Source organism: Macaca nemestrina, chromosome 2 (genome assembly GCF_043159975.1).
Source record: "Macaca nemestrina isolate mMacNem1 chromosome 2, mMacNem.hap1, whole genome shotgun sequence".
Taxonomy (NCBI): Eukaryota; Metazoa; Chordata; class Mammalia; order Primates; family Cercopithecidae; genus Macaca; species Macaca nemestrina.
In genome coordinates this window covers 175,931,631-175,958,087 of record NC_092126.1, presented here as the reverse complement: position 1 = coordinate 175,958,087, position 26,457 = coordinate 175,931,631, and the positions used below count along the sequence as shown (strand labels likewise).

Sequence of the window (26,457 nt, the reverse complement as noted above, 5' to 3'; positions counted from 1 at the left end):
CACTCCCCACCCCCAGTTTCAGCCTGTCTCCCATTCCAAGGTGACAGTCATATTTCATCCAGATTCAGCCTGGCCCATCCAAAGTGCCATCTACTCTGTGTTTCTAGGCTCTGATTCATTAAGTTGGTCAGAATGAGTTTCCTAACTGCATCTTCTGTTTACAGGTAGTGACACATCAGTCACTTTTTAGATCTGGTTTACCAAAGACTAATGACCAAATTTAATGTCAGAAAGGAACTGTTGTCTTTAATTATTTAACAGGCTTAAAAGCCATGACCAATCCACATATTCTCTGATCTGCTCTGTGGCTGACTCTTACACCTAGAGGATATCTTTGCATTGAAAAATTATATTTACCTTAAAGACACAGAGCTAATCTGAGTGATTTAGATAGATTTGGACTTTAAAACTTCACTTCAAAGATATTTACTTTGCCTATATAAATATAACTATAATGTCACCAAAATTAAAATATTGTCACCATTGTATATAAGCAGTAGGTATAAATTTAATCCATTTATTTTCATGAGGGAATGCTCAGTTTGTTACACAATATTACAGTCAATTAAAAACACCATATACTTACACTGTGGCTCACGCCTGTAATCTCAGCACTTTGGGAGGCCGAGGCAGGCAGATCACGAGGTCAGAAGATCGAGACCATCCTGGTGAGCACGGTGAAACCCTGTCTCTACTAAAAATACAAAAAACATTAGCCAGGCATGGTGGCGGGCGCCTGTAGTCCCAGCTACTCGGGAGGCTGAGGCAGGAGAATGGCGTGAACCCGGGAGGCGGAGCTTGCAGTGAGCCGAGATGACACCACTGCACTCCAGCCTGGTGACAGAGTGAGACTCCATCTCAAAAAAAAAAAAAAAAAAATACTTACACTGTAACTAATCAGTGGATGTATTATGTGTTTTATTGGAAGCACTAATGTTTCTTTTTAGATAAGGAAGATAAGGAAAGGAACACCTTATTTGCTCTTTGACTCACTTATTCTTTTAACAATTATCAGTCATCTTCTCCCAAACTACAATATTTACAATACCTTTGTAATTGCAAAAGACTTCCACCATTACCTAATTTGATTCTGGTCTTTACCACCTGTTTGTTCACCCACCTCAGACAGCCATAAAATTAGCAATTTAACATCCAGGGTGATCATTTTTCTTAGCACTTTAGCTGTACCTCATGTACTATCACATCCACCCTGTAGCTAGCCTTTATGGATGAATATTGTTTATCCGAACATCACATAATAGTCAAAAGAGAGACTACAGTGAAATTAACTTATTGGCAAGCCCTATCCAATTTGAGGAAAATAAGAAGCGCGCCCATGAACATCCTATGCAGTCTGGCCCACTAGTGCCCTCTACCTACCAACCTAGCAAACACACACCGCCCTCCAGACTGACCAGTCATTGGAAAACAGATGTTAACTATATTGTTCCTATCTGAAAGGATGTATATGTCTCTTAGGCAGAACAGCATGGGCAGGAGTAAACAGTGATATAACATATCATTGTTGTACTAGCTGTGCTTGAAATTGAAGCCATCAGCATAGATGAGAGAGGGCCCTAAGACAAAATACTAAGGAAAAACATTGAAGGGATTGTTATGGAAAGAAGAGCCAGCAAAGAAGAACCACGAGGAGTGGCCTGAGACATACGAGGAAAGCAAGGACCCTGCGGTAATGGAAGGGCAGGAAGGAGTTTTCCTAAAGAAAGACTAGCACTGTCAAATGCTGCAAAGAAATTAAGATAAGGACCAAGCCATGGAAATTAACATATGCTCTGTTTTCCACACTTCCTTCCCTCAAATTAAGTTTTTGATTTAACTTTTAGAAATCATACCTCACACTGTGTAATGCCATAAAAGTGTTACTGTTAGGAGATTCTGGAAATGTCGGACTACTAAAATATGTTGAACCTCCCCCCACACATGCCCTTTTGGGAATCAGGCTTCCAGCAACCTTGAGCATTTAAAATGCTTCCCTGTACCTGCAAGCAGGTGAAAATCCTCCCAGAGGCAATAAGGAAAACGGTTCTTACTAAACCGAAGGGGACCATTCTCAAGCCTCCTCTCTGACAGCTGTGCTTTAACTCTAAGGGCAGGTAGTGCATCCATGCAGTCAGTCGTTCGTGAGCCTCTCAGTGTGCCATGCACTGCATTGGGCACAGGATATGTGGGAGTGACATACACAGGGAGCGAAAACCTGCAGTGAGGTTTCAAAAGCAACAGCAGAGGGAGCCGGTGGAAGAAGCAGAAAAACAGCATGGGTGTGAAGTGCAGCGCTACCCAGCTTGTGGTCCTTCAGTAATTCTTGAGCGTGTCATGGGATTATGCGACAAATTTAATGCTCTCCAAATTACTAAATTTAATAACTATCTGCAGACACTGCTACTTTTAATTCTCTTCCACTTCAGTGTGTAACTAATTTTTGGAATTGTACTAAAAAGGTGTTTATGTTTAAGTGTTAAAGATAAATCATTATTAGTAATAATTGGGCCATTTATTTAGAGCATAATATCTCTTCAGCACTGCCCTACACTAGCATCCAACCTAATCTTAACAGCATAATTCTGGGCAGGTATTACTGTTCGTATTTTGAAGGTAAATGAGGCTCAAAATCTTATTTGCTTAAGTCCACACAGCAGCAAGTAATGAAAGCTTGCCTGTCTGGCACAAAGGCCATATTCTTTGCGTTGATTCAAGGCACTGGCATTTATGTTCAGTCCTTCATTCCCTGAAGCACTGAGAGCCAGTGGTATTAATGTGTTTGTTTTCTCTTAGTCTCCTGATAAGGTGAGTAATTGAATTCAACATGTCTAGAAAAGGCAGAAGTAGCATTTATCAGTGAAAATTCGGCAAGAAGAAAATATTCCAAACTTCAGAAAGATTGAGCCCCATAAATTCATCTTCTAAAGAAAAAGTAAATGATAGAGATGAATAGAAAAACGCTCTGTTAAAACTGATAGTGCCTAGGAGGAACTTCCTTAAGCTAGGCCCTTTTCAGTGGCCTAGGTAGGCCATTATTAAATACATGCTTCTACAAAGACCTGTTATTCAGCAAGTATTCTAGGGAAAATCTCCTCTAGCACAAAGCACCCAGTGTCTCTGGGAGCTAGCAACTTCATAGAATCACCTGTGGGATCTGTGGTCACCTTTAAGGATATAGTCATAAGCAGGATTACCTACTAAATGGAAATGAGAAATAGCTTTGTTTTTAACTGAGAAAGAATTCAGAATCACAAAGAATCTAAAAGCTTAGACCATAGCTATCTACTCTTAACAATGACAGAACTTCTCCAGGTAAAGATGCTTTGTAAATGTCTTTAAGAATGTATGTCCTTCTCAGCTCTTATCGAGGCTAGAAATTGAAAATGAAGTTTTTATTAAAAAAATGAGAAAAGGCAGTGCTGTTCATTTTTATCAGTGCCCAGCCACTATTTAGCCAAATGTACAGAAAATTATGTAGTCAATGTTAATGTCGTACATATGTTATATACTGCAATACAGCATAAGCCATTAACTGTACAACTCAGATTTGTGATCTTGATTATCAGTCTTTGCATGTACATTAGAGCATACTCTGAAAGCCAGGGTCAGTGTTTTATATAAAACTCTTAGGTTCCTAAGCTGCTGTCATATGGCCTTGCACATATATGTTGGATTCTAAACAAAATTTGTTGACTGACTTGATGCTGTCTTTCCACAGAGATCCCAAATATATTCCTCAAAAAAAAAATTGTTTGGTAAATGCAAAATAACTCTAAATCTCTTTTATATTTGACTAGTTGTTAAGTTAGTACTTAAATAGCAATTGAAATACATTTCTCACTTTAAGGTTATAGAGTTAAATTTAAAGCCTGGAATATCTAAGACAATATTCTTACTATTAAACAGCCATACCTACTTTTGTTATTATTTTTGAGGTCATTTACTGAAAATGGTTCTCAAAATGATCATCCCAGATGTGACGTGTTTTGTTATTTGGTACACGAGAGCAACGATACTCTGAAAAACTAAGAAAAATTCCTGAATGTGTATGAATGAGAAGCAAAGATTCTGGTATCACAACTAATATTCTCTATGTGGATTGTCTTTAATATAGATTTCTTCAAACACTTCGCAGTTGGGTGGTGCTGAGCCTGTAAAACGCTGTGGAAAGTCTGCACTCTTTCAACTGGCAGAGGCAAGTTCCTAAGAATATATAGAGATAAGATCTGCAGAGGTGGAAATCGCAAAATATTCTAATAGTGTTTCCTAAACTGCACCATCTCTCCTGTGACCATAAAACGAGTTACATCTAATTTTCAACAATGAGAGGGTTAACCTTTAATTTAGGAAAACTGAATTTTGCCACTAAGAGTCATTAAGCATTGGGAACGGTTACCTGGCGGTATTGCAAAATTTTTTTCACAGGTAATATTTTAAAATAAGGTTACTTCGATTGGCTATGTAAGTCCAGCCTGAACACAAAAGAATAGCTGTGGTTATTTTCCCCTTTTCTGATTCCCATAAACCATCTATAAATCTCCAGAATGCGCTGCTTTTACATCAGATGGTTGATGTTTGAATTTTTGTTTTCCTGGTGAAGAATTAATATGACATGTTCTAAAATCTGATTTTATAAGATGAATCAGTTGTACATTTGATGTGACATGTGTGTAAAATGCTACTCTTCCATTGGCAAAGTAGAAAACGTGCTTTCATAAAGCTGGTGAGGAACAGAGCCCTTATTGGTGGGGGATGGATTGGGGAGGAAGACGCCGGAAGCACCTGTTGCTAGAGTGGGCAAGGCAGTGGCTTTCTCTGCCAGCCTGTGGCTGCCCTAACTCAAGGAAACATGCAGAAGAAATGTTTTCAGCACCTGGACATTCTAGTAGCAGTTTTCTCTGTTGGTAAGATAAATTAGGAGGTAGAAAGTGGATGACCAAAAATCTCATACTAAACTTTTTTTTCTTTTCTCTCATTTTTCTGGTTTCCTTTCAATGAGCTCCCTTTGAGTTCTTTTGTAAATTTTTTGTAGTTTATTTAACTTAATGGAATAACCAATCATATTCTAAAATTTCTAAATTTTATGGTAATTTGTATCATAAAAACTTATGCATTTAAAATATATAATATCTTTAAATTCAGTTTTTAAAGATTACCAGGTCCAAATTAGAAATATAAAAATACAAAGTCCTTAAAAAGTAAAATTAATAAACAATGGAACAAACTAACCCATTGTTGTCTGACAGTACATTGACATGCTTCCTGTGTAGGACAAATTCAGACCACAATAGAGTGCTACAAGTGACTGGGAAACTCTAAGGAAAACTAATGAAGACAGCAGGGAATAGTTCTAAAAAGAACTGCATGAGTCAGTGCAAAGTACTACTCCAGATACAGCTGAAACAGTGAAGATCTGACAAGAGAGTTCCTTTGGAGTTAGAGTTGTAAACAAATCCTAGTAAACAGACAGACTGTGAGGTCATGCATTTGTCTAGTAACTCTAAGACTGTATAGATTGTCAAGATAATTTATTTGAACGAAGTGATTATTTTTCTTGAATAATATGGGTGTATGACCCTCTGCTTGTGCTGGTTATATAATTGCGTGTGTATGTATGTGGGCATACATATATACAAAAATACGTATGATTTCTTAAATATTAAACAATACTAAAATGTAAAACCAACTTTCAATATGTGATATTTATCTTTAAACAGTTTTTTTTGTTAAAAATGTGTGAACCTTTGGGGTACTTTGCTGCATGGGGGGCTGGTAAAGAGTGGATTCGTCTTCTCGTTTTCTTTCTTTGGCATAGCAGTCATAAAAAAAGGATTCCTTATTAAATCAGAACTCATTAAAAAGAACACTTTTCTAATTTGTAGGGATGCGTCCCAAATATGAAACAGATGCTATGGTTTAACAGATGTTTGAATGTTGGTATCATAATTTAACGGGGTAAAATGACTGAAATAAGCCTATTCCAATTATAGCAAATCAGCTTACACTAAGACTGAGTTTCTTATGACATTTGAGCAAAAATATATACTTTTAATAAAACAGAATCCCTAAAAAATAAGAAAACTTTCTTGCATTGTTATTTGTACTGAATCACTGTGATGTCTTAATACTAATACAGTGTATTTTAGAATAACATTCTAAAGCCTTCCAGTTTCTAATTAAACTTAAATGTATGCACAATGGTTAAGCAGCATCTCCAAATAATCACCAGTAGATTTATGCTTTCTTAATTTTTTTATTCCATGTGTATTTGATGTCCATTTTTCATTCACAAAATATAACATTTAATTATTTCTGATGCATTTTAAGATAAATAAATATAAGAAGATATTGAAGATTTTTCCTATTGCCTAGAATTGGTGATGGTGTCTGCAATTTGAAGACACAACCTTAAATTCAGACATTCTAAAGGGAAAGCCACCAAGAAACTACTTCTAGTTTGGGCCACACCCATCTCAGGATTTCTAAAGAGATAGCCCTAATACAACTATTATCTAACACTCCAGGAGTTCCTCCTCTTATCCCCACTCCAATCTCAAGTCATCCTTTGGTAGAGGGTTATCATAGGCTATCCACACATCTGGAATATTTTGCCTTTTCTCTGTGTCCCAGGGAGGAAAGGAGAGAAGTAATTCTCATTCTTTATCTATGTCCCATGTCAAGGGAAGTGAAGGCAGCTCCAAGAGAAGCACTGTTAAAGATTGAGGGAGGTACATGCAAAAGATGTCTTCTTCTTCTTTGGCAAGAAACAAGAAACATCAATTTAAACATCAATTTATTGCTGGATCCTTTACCTATCTGACCAGGCAAAAAAGAAAACTGAAGGAAGTTGGCAGCATGGAGAGACTCAGAATGGCCTGCTGTACTCTTAGTTGGGCATTATAAAGATGTATGAGTTTCCCAAGGGTCAAGTGGATAAATAGAAAATAGATCCATGTGATCAGGCAAAAGACTGTTGGACAGTAACAGAGAGGGGTTGCATAAGGTAGGCCTGGGACAGTCTCTCACATCAGGGGAGAATATGGTAGAGATGCCTTTGCTCGGGACCCTCTGAGGTGTGCCTGCAAGCAGGAGTGATACTCAACTGGTTTGCCTTCTTTATACTAAAGCACCAAGATACTTCCTACTGTCAGGAAAAAGCCTGTAACCCAACCACCTGAGTACCCTTCAGCACCTGGAGGGCACATCCCCTCTGATTAGGTGGCACCCCTGCCTGTTAAATGTTTTGAATATCACCCCTGCCTATGACATCCTCTGAGAACGCCATTGAGTCTTGTGTAGAGTTAGCAGGAACAAAGAAAAAAGAAAAACATAACCATGGGCAGTTAGTTGTACCTCCCCCATTCTGTCTTCTATTCTCTAAATGAGAGGTTTTAGGCCTTGTGAAAGAAGGGCCAGGAACGAGCCCCAAACTAACTACTCACCTTTCTCCAACTCCATTCCTGTGGGTTGGAGTAAGAGGAGTGAATGAACAGTCCTTCCAAACATGGGGGTCGTTACTTACAAGAAATGTCTTCTCCTTAGTGAGAAGTAAGAAATATTTGGGGCATATATTTACTGCTGTGCCCTATACCTGCGTAAGTAGGCAAACAAACAAACAAACAAAAAATTGGAGGAAATTGGCAGCAGGCACAGAGATACTTGGATTGGCCTGTACTCCCAGCTTTGGCGTTGTAAAGACCCGCTCCCTGTTTTCCCCCTCCCCGTTCTCCTGGAGCCAGGAGATTTCCTGGGGAAGTCCTAATTCAGGTGTGTGATTGGCATTTTAAACTAGGTAGACTTTTAATAGCTGAAAGTGACCTGAAAATTCTGGGATTTGTTCCAAATATTTTTAAGGGTTTTGTCTGAGGTCAGGGAATTGACAAAAATACAATGCTTTATGTTGGGACCTCCACGAAGTTCATACTGTTCAGTTTATCCGTCATTTAAGTTGTGCAGGTACTATAAGGTATTGTGTTTCCTTTCGTTTTGAAATTAATTAGGTCAGGTCATATAAAGAACAGCAAAGCATCCCCACTGGAGATCATTGTGTATTATAGTGGCTGTAGTTGGAGGACACTGAAGAGGGTCAGAGATAGCTGAACCTGTGTACATTCCAGCAAAGAAAAGATCTTGAAGATCTCTAGTACCAAAATTGTCTAATATAACAAGTAGAACAGCTTGTTCATTTATTCGCACAATGGTTGTTGAGGATGTATTCTGTGCCAATAACAGAGATGACTGAAGTTATCTGGATGTGTATATACACATATTTTTGGTGCAATGAGAACTAAAACCTGTAAACCTTCTAAGATCAGTGATATAGGAACACGGTACCTCCAAGTGCGTTTTAGTGTTTTGGAGTGTGATTAGAGGCTGGAACATAAGCCTAAAAGATTGCTGTTCTGCTTCTCACTTTTCTGAAACCATTTTGAATGTTCTTTAAAATGCATTATACATTTTTATAGCAGCTCTTTCTACAGATATGTTACCTAACCTAAGATGATAATGACTGACATTTATAATCTGCTGTGTGTTAGGCACTGAGTACTTTATATGTACTAATGTAATTCTCACAGCTGTCCTCTGAGGTAGCTACTATCATTCTTCTTTTACACATTAGGAAACCAAAAGGTATAGAAGTTGTATAACTTGTTTAAGGTCACATGGACAGTAAGTGTTAGAGCCTAGATAGGAACCCAGGCAGTCTGTCTCCATAGCCTGCACTCTTAAACACTAGGCTGTTCTCACGCCTTGTTTTAGATGAATAGAAAAGACTGTGCAAGTTGTTTGTTATAGGAGTGTACACATTATAAAAGTCTCTATGGAAGACAGCTTACTCCTACACATGTATGTGTAGCTGAATAAGATGACAGATCGTCCAAGACTGCTGTCAAATAAATGGAGCTCATATTTTCTTTTTCAAAACTGTCTGTGCTTTTGAAACTGCCAGGATGCATCTTACAACCTTAAATAAGTGTTTGTTTGGGAATGTACTTTGGAAGATACTGTGGGAATTATAGGAAATTATGGTATACAACTCCTGTCCTCAAGGAGCGTATGCTCTAGTTGTAAATATGTAACAATTTAAGGAATAAGAAATAGTGCAAGTGATTTTAAAAGGAATCATTCAATGAAATGATGAAACTCCACTTGAGTGATGAGTGACACACAAAAATGAATGTGTGAAACTAGGGAAGGGAGAAAATATTAGCAGGCATGTTCTGGAGACCAAGCACAGGGGAAAGAAAAACAAAGATGGTTTTCAATGAAGGGCTTACTTAGGCACCACTAGAAGCTAAAACTAGCAGTCTCTGGGTGACATCCAACCTGCAGAGATCCTTTGTTTGGCCTATATTTTGTTGACCTATATTATATTTTACAGTTCAATTCATGGCTAATATTTGAAGATTAAAACTTCAAATAAATACAGATTTCTGACTTCTGAAAATTTAGAGGACCTGGAGACATCAAGCTAGCCTCCCTCCATGAGAACAATTGGTCAGAGTTGATTAGTGGTTGCCCTCTTAGATGCTTGTTCTCCAAATGACTGTCCTGTCCTTTCCCTGTTGAGCCCTGAGTCTGAGGCCAACAGTCATTGCCATTATCCACTAAAATTTGCTCACTTCCCTCCTTTATACCTGACCACCGTATGTAGCGGGGATTGTGACTTATACATAATTAAATGGACAGCTGGGGGAGATAAAGCAAAGGGATTAAGGCAAGCACAGGAGAAAGGTGGATGGTAACAAGTCTATCAGATTGGCAGGAATAGAGGACTGTGTTTATGGAAGATGAAGGTAAAGTGTAGCTGTGAGTCAGAATTGGGAGAATGTTTAGTGCAGAGCAAATAAATATGTACTTGAAAATAATGAGGAGCCGTTGAAGATTTGGGATGGGGTTACACAGTGATAAAAGCAGCACTTAGAGAGATCTTCTTGGCAGCTATGTATGGAATGGAGTGGAAAGCCCCTGTGGACATCAGGTATGAGAAGATAAGAACCGGAATTGAGAGAGCTGACAGTGGGAACGGGAGGCAGAAAGAGATTCCAGGGGTATGCAAGTGAATTGTTTGAGTGAGTCAATGTGAGAGGCAAAGAAAAAGAGGAGTCAAAGATGACTCCAACACTGAACCTGAGTGTTTGACCTTGACCTTGTAGCCCTGCTTCAGGAAGGTTGGTTGGTTGCAAACAAAGAGTAAGCCCTGCTAGTAGAAAAGAAGAGCTGAAAGATGCTGAGGGTAGGGGGAAGAGCAATTCAATAATAGAAAAGTGGAAAGGGAGAAGATTGCTAGCCAAGTAAATAGGAAGCAGAAACCTGCATTCCTGAGAGCACAGACGACAGAGACAGTCACCATAGATCCCTCCACTGTTCCCAATTATTGGTGGTATTTGATCAATGTATGACTCCATTTAAGACTTCTGTTGTCTTCATATTATTGATGTGCATTATCCATCCTATTATAACCCCCTTAAAACCTAGAACATCCCACCTCAGCTCCTCCTACACTATCATCATATAAATGAATTCTAATACTTAAAATACATTTAAGGGGACCTTTGTGGTGGATTTCTTTCCTTATCATTTTATACAAAGTTGTGAGTTGTTTTTAGAAAACTCCTGTTCTAAATCTTTTCACCTCATCCCCAATTGCACTAGATTATTTTTAGAGGAACAGAAAGTATAGGAATGTACTTAATGACTGCCCTTAACCTCTTTGCGGCAGACTTTAGTAGATGGGCTTATGGAGTAAAGGCCACCTCCACCCCATTCAGAGTCTTCAGAAACAGTACCATTTCTGAGGAAATAGTGAGTTAAGAAAAATATTTCAATCACCATGTTACCTAGTCCAGTTGTTTCAGCAAACTACAAAACTGTTAAATACACCCAGATTTTAGTGTTGAGAGAAGCTTAGACCACTGTTCTGTGACCAGTTATCTCTTATGATAAACGGAATTGAATTTTTTAGCAGCATTGCTATTCTCAGAAACCATCAACCAGTGTGTATTTCTCTGGCACAAGTGTTCGGGTTTTATTTAATTATGGGAGAAATGCTCATCCTGAAAAACACTGCTAAAATGCCATCCTAAGGTTATGTCTACACTGTTTTGGCAGATAATAAGCCAGTACAAAATGATTGTAAATATACCTTGGCTGCAAAACATTTGTTTTGTACTAAAAAGCAGAGATTTGGAAATGGAAACTTCTTGATTGGTGTCAGTAGGTCTGTTTTCACACTGCCTTGTTTTTAATCTAGCCAACTCCTTTATAATAGACAATGAAAGACGACGTATAATTAAGAGCAAAATTATATGGTGCATTTTGGAACTACTTACCATTTCTTAGGACAGGTTGAGCATCTCTAATTTGAAAATTAAAAATCCAAAATGGTGTAGAATCCAAAACTTTGAGTTCTGACATGACCTCACAAGCAGAAAATTTCACACCTGACACCATTGCTTTTTGATAGTTCAGTGTACACAAACTTTGTTCCATATACAGTTATTTCAAATAGTGTATGAAATTACCTTCAGACTATTTATATACAGTGTATATGAAACATAAATGAATTTTGTGTTCAGACTTGGGTCCTATCCCTAAGATGTCTCATTATGTATGTGCAAATATTTCACAATTCTAAACAGTCCAAAATCTGAGACACTTCTAATGCCAAAGTTTTCGCATAGGGGATACACAACCTCCGCCAGTTCAATGGTTTCTGCTTCTGTTATCTAGTACACATAATTTATTTTTCCACTGATCATTTTATTAAATCTTTTAAAGCAGAACACATTAAAAAATGAATATCTTAACATCAGTAGAAAAGAATACATTTTAAAATACATCTGATTCAGAAAGATTAAAGCTTGATGCAGCCAAGGTTTATTTTATCTTTAAAGCGAGTCCCCAATAACAAACTGAGCCTAAGGTATGGTTTTACCTGAACTAAAAGTGTGACAGTCCCCCTGAACCCAGGAACATAAAATATAATCCCTTTACTACACATTTTATCTCACCCCTTCAGTATTTCTATTGAATTGTTTTCTTTGTAATCATTTTGAAGAAGAAAACTTTTTATTCGTGGTCTAACATGCACATCCTTAGGAATCCTAGGTATTAACATATTGATTTTTGTTTTCCTCTTGGGAGTGAGTTCCATTTCTTCCAGCACATCACTGTCAGACCCTTCTGACTACACAGAACAGTGAGAAACCTCAGTATGGTTTTTACTGACAGAGATAAAATATTGGTGATTAATTTCACTGGTATTCTTGGGAGGTATAACTAAGGACAGTATGATTGCTGGGCTGGACCAAGCGGTAGCATGGTCATAATTAGCATTGTTTTTGTTGTTGTTGTTGTTGCTATTTTTTGAGACGGAGTCCCCCTCTGTTGCCCAGGCTGGAGTGCAGTGGCACGATCTCAGCTCACTGCAACCTCTGCCTCCCGGATTCAAGCAATTCTCCTGCCTCAGCCTCCTGAGTAGCTAGGATTACAGGTGCACGCCACCACACCCATCCAATTTTGTATTTTCAGTAGACACAGGGTTTCACCATGTTGGTCAGGCTGGTCTCAAACTCCTAACCTCAGGTGATCCACCCGCCTCAGCCTCCCAAAGTGCTGGGTTTATAGGCATGAGCCACCGCACCCAGCCACCATTGTTTTTTATAGACTTGTAAAGTAACTCTTTCCTTGTATGAATCAGAATACATTTTAGATTCATAGATTACCTCAGAACTAATGAACCATCCTATTAAACACAATTATCTGTTGAATGCCTTCTTTTTGAAAGGTACTAGGGTATTCTTGAAGGAGAATACAAAGGTGAACAGAATACATTTTATGCCCACTGAGTTACAGTTATAAGAAAATAAAGTAGTACCTGAGGGAATAGACGATAGTTATCAAATATTTATGCCCATCATTTGATTTACAACATTAACATTTTAACTTCTTTGAATGCAGTCACGGGAATTCCATCTCTGGAAAGTGTCTAGATGATTTTTCATTCTTTTTAAAAAGGTTATTGTCCAATTTAAAATAATATTAGAAGAATACATTGTCATTTACTGAGGCATGTACTGTTTCAATACCTGATTAATAACTCACCCTCTATTAAGGGCAACTTGAGTAAATTAATAATAGCCATTAATTCTGTTTCCCAAAATGCAGCCTTATTCACTTGAGTTCACATTGATTTATGTTCTTTTATGTCTTCTGTGTGCTTGTATGTGTGCCCATCCATGCATACATTTGTCAGTCCCACTACAGTGTTGATGAGTGCATCCAAAAGTAGATGTAAGTGGATCTACTTGTACCCCAGAGTAGAACTGAGCTTTCTTACATGTTTCTTAGAGTTGCTTCTTGAAAAACAACTGATTTGAGGTCTTCCTGAATCTAATTTTGTTGTGTATTTTCTCCCAATGATAGAATCATTCAACCCTAGAATGAACACTTAGAGCAAGGCAGTCTACCAAAGACATGTCATGTTATTAATGATACTAATATGAATATTACTGTTAAGCTAGTATTTATTCCGTATGGCATAAGGCCCCAGAGGGATGGTTATTACATTATTTTAGCTCTGTACTAGGCACTATTTTAAGTACTGTTACATGTGCAGCTCATTGAACCTCACAGTTTTCCCAAGGCAATAATTTTAGCATGCATATTTTATAGATTGAGAAACTGAGGCACAGAAAAATTTAGGGAAAATAGCTAATCAGTAGCAGAGCCTGTCTATAGTCCTAGACAGTCTGGCCCTGGCTCCAGCATCCCTGCTTTTTGGGGGGGGTTGGGGGTGTGTGTGTGTGTGGGTGTGTGCATGTTTTCTTTTTTTCTTGAGATAGGGTCTTACTGTGTTACTCACACTGGTCTGAAATTCCTGACATCAAGCGATCCTCTTGCCTCAGCCTCCCAAAGCGTTGGGATCATAGGTGTGAGCTAACCTCACCTGGCCCATCCCTGCCTTTTGAAACTGCCTTCCAGTACATCACTGTCAGACTTTTTTGACTACACAAGAGAGTGACCACCGATGGCTACCGACTGCCTTTCCTCAGCTCCTGTGTCCCCTGCTTCCACCTGAGTTCCTCCAGTAGGAGGCACTGGCTGGAAACTGGGGAATGGGAGGACGGGAGAGGCCAGGGATTTGCTTACATCCAAGAGTGATGCATCTTATAAATGTTACTACATTCGTATCTGTTCCCAGGTTTTGTTTATATCTTGTAGAAATGCCTAATATGCAGTGGAACAAATATCAAAAATAAAAATTATGGAATTTATTTGTAATTATTTTCATATTAATAGACAAGAAACTAAAGTGCTTAGAAGAAGATGCTTAAAAGGAGAATGCTTTAGAAGGAAAATGCTTTAAGAAGTCAAATATATACTTTTCACGTAAGGAAAAGTGAGTTTAAAAAAATTCAGAGACTGAACATGCAAATAAGCACTAAAATGGAAAAAGGACCAAGGTCAATGAGAATGTCTGTCTGTCTCTCCACACACATATACACATCCAATCTCAGTAAAAGAATGAGGAAGATTTTTTCAAATTGTGATTATGCATAAACTCTAATGAATTCATTTGTAAAAGAATATAAATCTTGCTTGACAACCAAGGAGAAATACAAAAATACAAAAGTATGGTATTGACTAGTAAGAAAAAAGTTACTCTAAAATCCAGTATGAGGTAGGGCTTGGCAAAAACAAACAAATCTTAAGACAATTTTCAGCTGTTGAGAGCTACATAAAGAAATTGGCTTTGTCTGGATTAGAGAAAGTAAAGCCAACAAGAAACAAGAGAAGGTAAACTATATAATTATTGCTTTTGTCACCATTTGGTGGGGGGCAAGGAAAGTTATGATCAAACCAAAAAGTATAGGTAAAAAAAGAAGATAAGTATATATTAAATCAAAGTTAGAAAAAGCTAGAATATGATTCCTCAAGGATCTAGAACCAGAAATACCATTTGACCCAGCAATCCCATTACTAGGTATATACCCAAAGGATTATAAATCATTCTGCTATAAAGACACATGCACACGTATGTTTATTGCAGCACTGTTCACAATAGCAAAGACTTGAAACCAACTCAATTGCCCATCAATGATAGACTGGATAAAGAAAATGTGGCACATATACACCATGGAATACTAGGCAGCCGTAAGAGTTCATGTCCTTTGCAGGGACATGGATGAAGCTGGAAACCATCATTCTCAGCAGACTAACACAGGAACAGAAAACCAAATACTCTATGTTCTCACTCATTAGTGGGAATTGAACAATGAGAACACATGAACACAGGGAGGGGAGCATCACACACTGGGACCTGTCACAGGGTAGGGGGCTAGGGGAGGGATAGGATAGCATTAGGAGAAATACCTAATGTAGATGACGGATTGATGTTGCAGCAAACCAGCATGGCACGTGTATACCTATGTAACAAACCTGTACATTCTGCATATGTATCCCAGAACTTAAAGTGTAATAATAATATATATAATATATTGTTTTATATATTATTTTTATTTATATATTTATTTTATATATTATATAAAATATATATAAATAATACACACACACACACACACACACACACACACATCCCAGAGTCAACAGGGAACTGGTAAAGAGGCATCAGGGTAAGGCAAAGGCAGCTTCTCTTCCATGGATGTGAAGATACATATATGTATCCAATTTTAAAAAAGGAGAAAAAGCTAGAATACAGTACACATGGTCTTAGTATATTAATTCAGGTTTCTGACAACGGAAAAAACAGATTGTAGGAAAACAGATTGCAAATTGGGTTTCAATCTCACTTTTGGTAATCTTTGACAAGTTGTGTGAAATAGGAGAGCTCAATAGGAACAAAAAGGAGAAAAGTTCACTGTAATTTTTAAAAATAATAAGCCTGATTTCTAAAATACAGACTATTAATTCCTAGAAACCTTTGAAAATTATTTTAATTGGAAATTCATTCTAATCATGTTTGAATCCACAGAAAAGAAGATGAAAACAGAGAATTATCAAAGTTTCTCTGAAAAGGGTCATTGTCAAATATGCCAGTCTCTTTGCCCTGCCCACTGCCTTTTGCCCCACGTGACTGCTGACTGCCTTTTCTTGGCTCTAGGCCCCCTGCTTCCATGCAGGTTCTGCTAATGGGAGACACTGGCAGGAGATGGGGAGATGGGAGGCAGGGAGAGGCCAGGGTCAACAGGGAACTGGTAAAGAGGCATCAGGGTAAGGCAAAGGCAGCTTCTCTTCCATGTTCCAGCGTTCTCCAGATAGGTGCGCCATGCTTCCATCTTCCACTGGGCTTCAGTGTCACTCTTTCCCCATTGTTTCTTCTGTGGCTTCCTGCTGTCCCTAACCCCTGTGTTGCTCACCACCTCCTGTTTGGGTGTCTCAGTTCTTCGTGGCCTGTGTAACTAACCTAATCCCTTCCTTAAATTCCCACTGCTAGTTATGCTTTAGGTTGCTTCCGTTTGCCTAATTAGACCCTGACTGGTACAAAAGCCAGCCTCATTTTCTATTTGGTATAGTTACAGTTGGTCATAAAATTGAGTAAGAGAATGCTGTTGCCATGCCGTATCCAGATTTTAGCAAGACTTTTGACAGATAGTGTTACAATGTTTTGTGAACAAAATGGGAGGATTTCAACTGGATGAGAAAAAAGTATTCTTAGATTGCTGAAGTTTATTAATGTTCAGATCATCTTCATGAAAGGGCTCTAGAAGTTTGGCAGAAGGCCCTGTCCTTAGCCATGTTTTACTCAACATTATTACCAAAGATTTGGACAAAGACATGAAAAGCAGCTTTATTTAATGTGTGTATAGTACAAAGATGGAAGATAATTCACATTTTGAAGAGATAAACGTAATAAGAAAAAGGGGAAAGTCTTGCATCTAAGTGCAAAACATAAATTATAAAAATACAGAATAAAAGAGACCAAGTTTACCAGCCTATTATATGGGTATGAAAATCCAGGATTTTACATGACCATAAACCCAACACAAGCCAGATGGGTGACCTATTTAAAAAAAAATTAAGCTCTGGGTCCCATTAAAAGAGCATTCCTATAAACTGACAAGTAGTTACCCCTTCTAATCTAGTATAGGCTAGGAACATAGTCTTAGACAGGTATTGTTAAGTTGAAATAGCCAGCCAAACGCAGTGGCACATGCCTGTGCTTTCAGCACTTTAAGAAGCTGAGGCAGGAGGATTGCTTGAGGCCAGGAGTTGGAGAGCATCCTAGGCAACAGAGCAAGACCCCTATTCTCTACGCGGGGGGGAAGAAAAGGCCGGGCATGAACCTGTAGTCCTAACTACTCAGGAGGCTGAAATGTGAGGATCACTTGAACCCTGGAGGTCGAGGCTACCATGAGCTATGATCATGCCACTGCACTCCAGTCTACCTAATAGAGCAAGACACTGTCATTCATAGATAGATAGATAGATAGATAGATAGATAGATAGATAGATAGATAGATAGATAGATACATACATACATACGTACATACGTACATACATACATACATAGCTAGCTCTCTGATAGATAGAAAAAATTTTGAAGTATCCATTTTCCCCAACCTTTGTAAAGCTTTGTATCATTTACAAGTTGTATTTGCATATACATTTCTTCACTTTTGCCTCGCAACAGCCCAATGTAGGATATACTGTTACCCCATTTCTCAGCCTCTGTTTCCTCGTAGGGCTTCAAGTCTAAGTTGTATAGCTTACTGTTGTGGCTTTAAGCAAACTAGGATGCTTGGTCATGAGCCCAGCCTCTTTCAATAAAACCCATCTCATTTCAGGACACCTACTGCATCTAGGTAAGAGGGACCCAACTTTTGAAGTGTGGAAGTATTTACATGTGATGAGCTGTTAAGGGAAATGGGAAGAGACTTCCGGGAACATAAAGTCTGTCTTCAAGTATTGTATCTGTGCTATGAGCAAGAGGGAATTCATGTGCTTCAGGGAACAGAACTGAGGCTGATTGATTTTTGCTCAATATTTTAAAAATTCCAGCAGAACTGTTGTCTGATAGAGTGATATGCTCACTGTCTTTGTGCAAAAGTTGGTTAACTAATTCTCAGGAATACTATAGTAAAATGAATTCCTGCAGTGGGTAGGTTAAAGTAGAAAACCTAGAGTGACACCCAACTCTGAGAGTCTGATTGGGTTTTCGGTTAATGAGTAGATTTGCGATTTGTAGTTTTAATTCAGAGTTATTTGATTTACATTTATAGTTTTACTTCCAGCAATATAATTGTTTTTCCTATAATTTAGGATTAACATACTCTGTTTGTGAAAAAATTCTTAAGAGCCTGAAATGAGGAAGTAAAGCATGACCAGTGTTCGGTATAATTACCTACACAAGAAATATTGTGCTATTTCCCAGAATACATCCCCAGAGTGAATGTGTGTATTTGTTCCATTTCATTCCTAGCTGTAGAATCCTATCAGGGGTGATGAGAGAATCATTTTGAAATATATTGAAGCCTAGAATAGAGTTTGCAAAGTATTATTAAGTTTGCTAAGATGAACCTGTGCAAATGCAGACTGTCAGCATACCACTAAAAACTAGTGCCTGTATGATGAAGGTTCCTGAAGTGACCTATTAAAAGCCACCAGAGTGACAGTGGTGGAAAAACATAAAATGTACCTTGAGAATGCTTTTCTAGCCTTCTCTGCAGAACTAGTATAATTTCTCTCCCCCACCATGGGATAGGTATTCATGAAGGGCTGTAGTAATTGAGAAAGGAAAATAAAAATTATTTCAAAACTGATATAAAAGCAGTACATTCTCCCATAAGAGTAAAACATGCAGGGAATATTAAAGGTTTCAGTGATTCAGAATTAAGATAACATTTTGCTTTGAGCTTATTTCTGGTTATGTTTAATAAAGAGAAGTTCATAGTCTTCATAGCCACTTGCTGAGGTCTAAAGGTTAGCTTACCTGAGTTCCTGAAAAAGACAGCTCTGTTGTGAATCCTTAATATTTCATGTCTTCCCTGTGAATGATCTGAAGGGCTGTGTGCTCTTGTCATGTTCATTTTTTTAATTGCAGTGTCTGCCTCTCCCCACCCTTTCTTTAATTTCTTCCCAGACTTACTAATCATAACATAATTCTCACAGGAAGATTGGTGATGCATTGAAAATACTAAGAGAAAAATGAGGTAAAAGAGCATCTGGTATTTAATTCAATGTATTATCCATCTAAAAATGAATTTTACAGATGGTAATGATCTCTGACAACTTGCCATTTAATAAAATGATGGTTTTTAAAAACAAATCAGTTTCCTACCCATGTGCTTGATTTTGCATTGACTCAGCAACTCCCAATACTCTTTCCCTTCTAAGTTGCTAATACAAAGTTGATAAAATAAGTTATGACTGAGACTTCCTTTGCTGCCCTTGACCAAATCAGCATCATCAATCTCTTTATAAGTTCCTCAAAGGCAGACAGACATGACCTTACTGATTTTCGTATCATTAGTGTCCTCCATGGGGGCTGGCATTTTGGGAGCCTTACAGTTAAGTGTGTATAAATGAAAACCCAGACACTGAAAACAAGTTTTGCAATAAGCTTAAATTTCCCCTTTTGAAAAATAGCTCTATATTAAAGTTTCAAAGTATCTGGGAGCCAGAGAGGAAAATGGCAACTTTCCCCTTGAATGTTCTGTACATGAAATTTGGGGAGTTTTGATGATGAATATAAAAACTTAACCAAATTGGGGCCAGATGTGTTTTGGTATTCAGAATCTTTCAGATTTTAGAAAAATTATACAGTAGATACATATTACACTAAGTAACTTCTCCAGTGCATATTCGAATGCATCACTATTGCAATACCAAAAGTGTATGAATGGTCACAGTAAGTGAAATAAACTGTTTAAGACTGAAGTTTCAGGTTGGTTCAGGTCAGAATTTGCAGCCAATTGAGTTCACATCAGATCAAATTTGCCAACAAATGAGTTAAGAAAACAAAAACAAAAGTTTGTTCTCAGAGCTCTTGTGACTTCAGAGTTGTCTATCAGCATTTGTGGACCTATAATGTTTTGTTCATTATTCAAAACCTTCTATAATTGTTTAGCAATTCATCATATCATTTCTAATTTCAAGTGGACAGGTAGAAATTATTTCTGTTTTCCTCATTTCCCTTGGAAAAAAAGAAAAGGCAAACATCTGAACAGAGTTTGGGGATTATTAAATACAGGTTGAGCATTCTTAATCTGAAAATCCAAACTCCAAAATACTGCCAAATCCAAAACTTTTTGTGCACCAACAAGAGGCTCAAAGAAAATGCTCATTGGAGCATTTTGGATTTCTGCTTTTCAGTTTAAGAATTTTCAGCCAGTAAGTATATAATGCAAACATTCCAAAATCAAAAAAATATCCAAAATTTGAGACACTTTTGTTTTCAAGCATTTCGGATAAGGGATATTCAACCTGTACTACAATTAAGTACATCGTCTCACTTAGACCACACAGAATCCTCTGAGATAGGCTCTAGGATCATTTTCCTTTTACAAAAGCGACAGAGGAATGAGGGGGCAAGTGATTCATTCTGGGTCACAAAGTTAATAAGTAGCAAAACTAAGAATCAGACTTGGGTCTTTCAACTCCGAATCCCTTCCTCCTTCTACCAGGTCTTGTTTTCATAGGAAAAGCTTCTGTTGAAGCTGGGAAATGACAATTCAGAGATATGTTTGACGAGAGTTAAATGACTGTATAACAGTGCCCACAGCCTTCTATTAATTTGATTCATTTCAGTTAGTTTGGCAGAAGTGGGCTGATTGTTGTAAAGTTTAAAATGTGTTTTGATTATTTTTAAAACGGATATAAATGAAAACTTTAATTTTGAAGGTGGAATAATAAGGATATTTTTGGATGCTCTCCCATTTTGTTTTAATTGTTTAGATGTGCCTGGCATCAGAAGGGATGAAAATGGAAGAATCAAAGCTAATAAAAGCAAAAGAATCCGATAGTGGAAGAATTAAAGAATTAGAGAAGGGAAAGGAAGAAAAAGAAATTAAAAGGGAGAAAACAGATGAAACCAGGTTACAGAAGGAAGCAGAATTTGAAAAATCAGCTAAGGAAAATGTAAGAGATTCTAAGGAATTGAGAAATTTTGAGGCTTTGCAAATAGATGACATAATGGCTATAAAAATGGAAGATCCCAAAGAAATTAGAAAGGAAGAGTTAGAAGAAGATCAAAAATGTAGTCATTTTCCTGATTTTTCTTATTCTGCCAGTAGCAAGATAATAATTAGTGATGTTCCCAGTAGAAAGGATCACATGTGCCATCCTCATGGAATTATGATCATTGAGGATCCTGCAGCATTAAACAAGCCAGAAAAGCTAAAAAAGAAAAAGAAGAAAAGCAAAATGGATCGACATGGAAATGATAAATCCACACCCAAGAAGACTTGCAAAAAGAGGCAGTCTTCTGAGTCTGACATTGAGAGCGTCATATATACCATTGAAGCCGTCGCAAAGGGAGACTGGGGAATAGAGAAACTTGGAGATACCCCTCGCAAGAAGGTCCGCACATCCTCAAGTGGCAAGGGAAGCATTTTGGATGCCAAGCCACCAAAGAAAAAAGTGAAATCAAGAGAGAAGAAAATGTCAAAGGAGAAATCCTCAGATACCACCAAAGAGTCAAGACCTCCAGATTTCATTAGTATTTCTGCTAGCAAGAACATTTCTGGTGAGGCGCCAGAGGGTATAAAAGCAGAACCATTGACGCCCATGGAAGATGCACTACCACCCAGCCTATCAGGACAGGCCAAGCCTGAGGACAGTGACTGTCACAGAAAAATAGAAACTTGCGGTTCCAGGAAATCCGAGAGGTCTTGCAAAGGTGCTCTTTATAAAACCCTGGTGTCTGAGGGCATGCTCACCTCTCTGCGAGCTAATGTTGACAGAGGTAAGTAACTCCTACAAACCTGAAAAGAATTCAAAAACCAAGCAGAATTTCACCTTTAGACCTATTGAAAACAACTGCCATAAAGAACAACATGGTATCAAAATAATTCCTTATATTTCTATATTTCTTTACGGTTTATAGATCATAATTATTTGTTATTTTACATGTTTTCTAGCACCATTAACGGAAGTGTATTTATTTTTTAGGTAGTTCTCAGGATGTATTTAAAGTAATTTTAATCTCTTCCCCCCGCTGGTATTGGCTGGCTCTTTGTTTTGAAAGATGACTATTAAATATTCAGAGCTTTGGGTTTAGTTTTTAAAACTGATGGAATTTCCTGAATCAAGCACGTATGTTAGTCAGAATCTTCACCTGTAGGCTCCAGAAGCAAATGTCTTATGTAGTTCTCTTTATTAGGTAATCAAAGCTGTAACTGAAGTGGGCCAGGCACAGTAGCTTATACCTGTAGTCCTAGCACTTTGGGAGGCTAAGGCTGGTGGATCACTTGAACCAAAGAGCTCTTTAAAACATTATAATATCCAGAAAATAGTTAATGTGTTGACCTTTATTCCATTTAGTGTTTTATATAAATCCTCTATTTTAAAATATAGCATCTGGCTGGAGGACTACCTTTTGCCAAGCTATGTTCCAACAAAAAGTGTGAATCCTAGGTTTAACAAGCCCCAAATGAAGATACTTGGGCCTATTTCATCCACAGGGATGTCAATTCAGTGAGTTGTAGGGAAATTAGAATGGATAGTGCCCACCAGCAAAGGACTCCCATACCTTGGCTGGTTCTCAAATGGAAAAGCTAGCAGCAGTTAGTCTGTCTCTTTGAGTCATGTGATACCTGTTGAATTACGTGACAATTAATCCCAGAAGCTCTAAGTCACTTTTCTGCATGTTCCATTATTAAAGGTGGTCCAGCATGAATCACTCTGAGAAGTCTGAAATAGCTACAGTTGGCATCATGCAAATGATATGCAAGCAGTCGAGAGGTTGCTTGTGAAACAACTAAGATCATCTCCCCTCACCCACCCATATACCAAACACATCCTTTGTCTTGAATTTTCTTAGGAAAACGAAGCTCAGGAAAAGGAAACTCCTCTGATCATGAAGGGTGTTGGAATGAAGAAAGCTGGACATTTAGTCAGAGTGGGACCAGTGGGAGCAAGAAGTTCAAGAAGACAAAGCCAAAGGAAGACTGTCTCCTTGGGTAAGTGCCTGTGAGCACAATCACCTGTACTACACAAGCCTCAAGTGTGAGTAGGATTTTCAAGGTAACAAATCACTGATTACTCATGCTTGTTCTTTGACTACTCACTCAGCACTGCCTGCAGTCTTAGTAGGCACCCTAGTGAACACAAATCAAGTGCATCACATCATACCTGTTGTTAACATGGTCATGTGAATGACAATATCATTCACATTTTGAGAACAGTGAAAATATATAGACTTTAGACTTGGACCTGGGTTTGAATCGACATCCCTTCACCAGGATGCATTTTTCCATGTGAAACTTAGAATGGATAGTATTAGCATGTTTACATTTTACCCATTTTACATACTGTATGTATTTATTGTTTAGAAAATATCATGACAGCTGAAAAATGTAAGGTAAATGAAATTATGCTTCTATCTCCAACCTTATTTTGTTCAAGCTGTCTTCTGTTGCTCTAAGCTAAAAATATGAGGTCATATATTCTGCTGTAGAGAACATTCAATACATTAATTGTGTATTGAAATGCAGTATTAAGCAATGGCATGCATCAAGATAAAATCACTAAGAATTATTTTATATTTAGTGTTATGCCAAAGACTGTTAATAACCATCTTAATATAAAGCATTTTGTTAGTTAGGAGATCCGATACTTTATATTGGTGAGGAAAGTATCTGCATATTCAGTTAGACTATTTTGAAAATTCTTGAGATTTGTTGTTGGCTCAATTTGAAAAGAATACTTTGAATAGAAATAAGTACATTGTTAATAAGTACAATGAAATAAGTACATTCACCATATTTTTTTCAAAAGTGTGTTTAAAGCTATGCAAATTGTATGCATTGGGTGTATTGTATTTGGTTTATTCATAATACTTGCATATCTGTTTGTGGAATAATATATTTTTCCTTAGATGTTACAGTGCTTTAAGTCTGACTAATTCTAAGACTCTAGGTCATCACAAAGTAGCGAGGTAGAAATTATTTCCCATAGTGCTGGCTATTTAAGATTATTTTTATTGAAATGATATATTTATAATTTTATGTATTTCATTTCTAATATTTTTAAAAATCCAAGTACTTAAAATTAGTTTTGCTTATAATTTTATGTATTTAATTTCTAATATTTTAAAAAATCCAAAGTTACTTCAAACTAGCTTTGCTTACATTTCACTTAAGTAATGACATGAAAATCCTCATATTTCAGTGTCAAATTATAGTTTGAATGCCGAATATCTTTTTAAAATGACCCGCAAGCATCTAGACCAGTGCTCTCTGTAGTCTAGAATTACTGCCACTGCCTTGTGGGTCTGCACACCGAGAGAGGAGCAGGTGTTATGTAGGCAGTGTGAGGTCCTAGGGGAATAAAGCAAGCATTGAGGCTCCCCAACAGAAGCATTTCTCTGATGCTTCTAGTAGAAACTGCTGAAGCTGTAAGAGAGATTTTCATCAATTTTCTTTGAGGAACAAGATAAGTGAAACAATCTTGAAAATCTGTTCCTGAAAAGAGATTGGTATGTGGATTGTATGTGTTTGTTTTTTAATCATTTCTGAGGAAGGCACATGTGTATAACTGGGAGATTTTTTTTTTTATAGCTTTAAATTAACAGTAAACTTCAATGCCTTTTCCTCCTTTCTCCCTCTAAATATTGGCCTGTCAGGATTTGAATATTTGGGTTTGCCTTGTTCAGAACACGCCAGAATAATACTTAAGCAGGGAGAAATGCCATTTCCTGTCAGTCTGCTCTGAGATTTGTAGATGAGCATTTTAAACCTTTTTTTATCTCAGAAAATGTGCTACCTGTTAACTGTAGCCAAGAAAAATTTTCTCAGTATTGACAGATCTAATTTTATAGACATCTCTAAGAAAAACATAAATGATTATTATTGTTCTCTTTTTAAGAAAAGTCTCAAGAGACCTTATGAGTTACATCTCACATTTTCTGTTTTCTTCTGGGTATTCAGAGTATCTGAAAAATTCACAACTTATAGACAGCTTTCTGATAGTATTTGATTAGTATCCAATTGTATCTGATTTTCCATCAGAATAAACATTTTTTAACTGAATGAGAAATGGTGATGTTATTAAGAGAAAAACATCACCTCCACCTGTCACCCTTCATTGCTTTGATAGAACTTAGTACAGTAGTTTCCCCTTAGCCATATTTTTGCTTTCTGTGATTTTGGGTCTGAAAATACTAAATAGAAAAATCCAGAAATAAACAATTCATAAGTTTTAAATTATGCACCACAATGAGTAGCATGATGAAATCTCATGCCATCCCACTTCATTCCACCCAGTGCATAAATCATACCTTTGTCTATCATATGCCGCTGTACAATATGCATGTATAGGAAAAAACAAAAAGTAGCGTATGTAAGTTTCAGTACTGTCGGTGGTTTCAGGCATCTACTGGGGGACTCGGAGCATATCCCCCAGGGGGGTGCTTCCGTAATTGCCATTTCCTGTTGACCATTCAATTGGTCATCTGACCCTCTTATCTCTGCTTCTCAACTCTTGTATATTCCTCCAAAACAGTTATAGTTAAAAACATTTTTAGGACACCCCTTAGCTAGCAGCCTAACACATTTGCTTCTTATAAGCTGGTACTAAAATTGCTCTCCTCTTCCCAATACACCTTCCATTTTCCATCTACCAGACACAACAGGTCTCCTACAGCCTCTTCCATCTGTCTAGGTTGCATGTTAGTTTAATAAGTCTCACTAAATGGAAGTCAGAAGCCAGCCTAGGATCCAGCAGGCATGTTGCCATTGCTGTGGGGCCCTAGAGACAGTCAGTACCAGCCCAAAGATTGCCCAACTTTGCTGGTGGCATTTCTGAAGTCATTGGTGATTTAAGTTAAAGCATGTTGCCTCTGTGCCATTGCATTCATTGAAAACTGACTTTACTTTGCTCATTGAGTGTTTTATCTTCATTCTAGTCAACTCTCCAGAATGTTTTCCTAATATTAATGCTTTTTGTTTTGTATGTTTTAATCAAACAGTAGTCAGTAAATTTTTTAAAAGAAACTAATCTTACAAAACTACCAATATATTACCAATAAGCTTGCCATAAATACATGTATATGAGTCTGTAAAATGAGAAACTATATGAATAGAGTATGCTTTGTACAGAACTCTATGAAAAACTCCCATGCTAGTGGAGAGAATGCCAAATTCCCCACTTCAGAAATATTCCAATATAAGTGATGTTTCTACTTTTCTAAGGTAATAACATAACCTGTCACATGAGTTTACTGAGAAAACTGTGTTGGTAAATCTCAAGCATTTCAGAAAAGGTATTTTTTCC

General features: G+C 37.5%; 1 protein-coding gene across 12 annotated transcripts in view; it reads left to right on the top strand.

The window, feature by feature from the left end:
• LOC105477538 (BBX high mobility group box domain containing) overlaps positions 1–26,457 on the top strand; it is a 269,896-nt gene that overhangs the window by 215,461 nt on the left and 27,978 nt on the right. For all 12 annotated transcript variants that reach the window (XM_071092481.1, XM_071092474.1, XM_071092475.1 and 9 more), the window contains 3 exons: positions 4,115–4,195; positions 20,920–21,928; positions 23,006–23,144. In XM_071092481.1, coding sequence (XP_070948582.1) covers positions 4,115–4,195; positions 20,920–21,928; positions 23,006–23,144 — 1,229 coding nt within the window. The remainder of the gene's footprint in view (positions 1–4,114; positions 4,196–20,919; positions 21,929–23,005; positions 23,145–26,457) is intronic.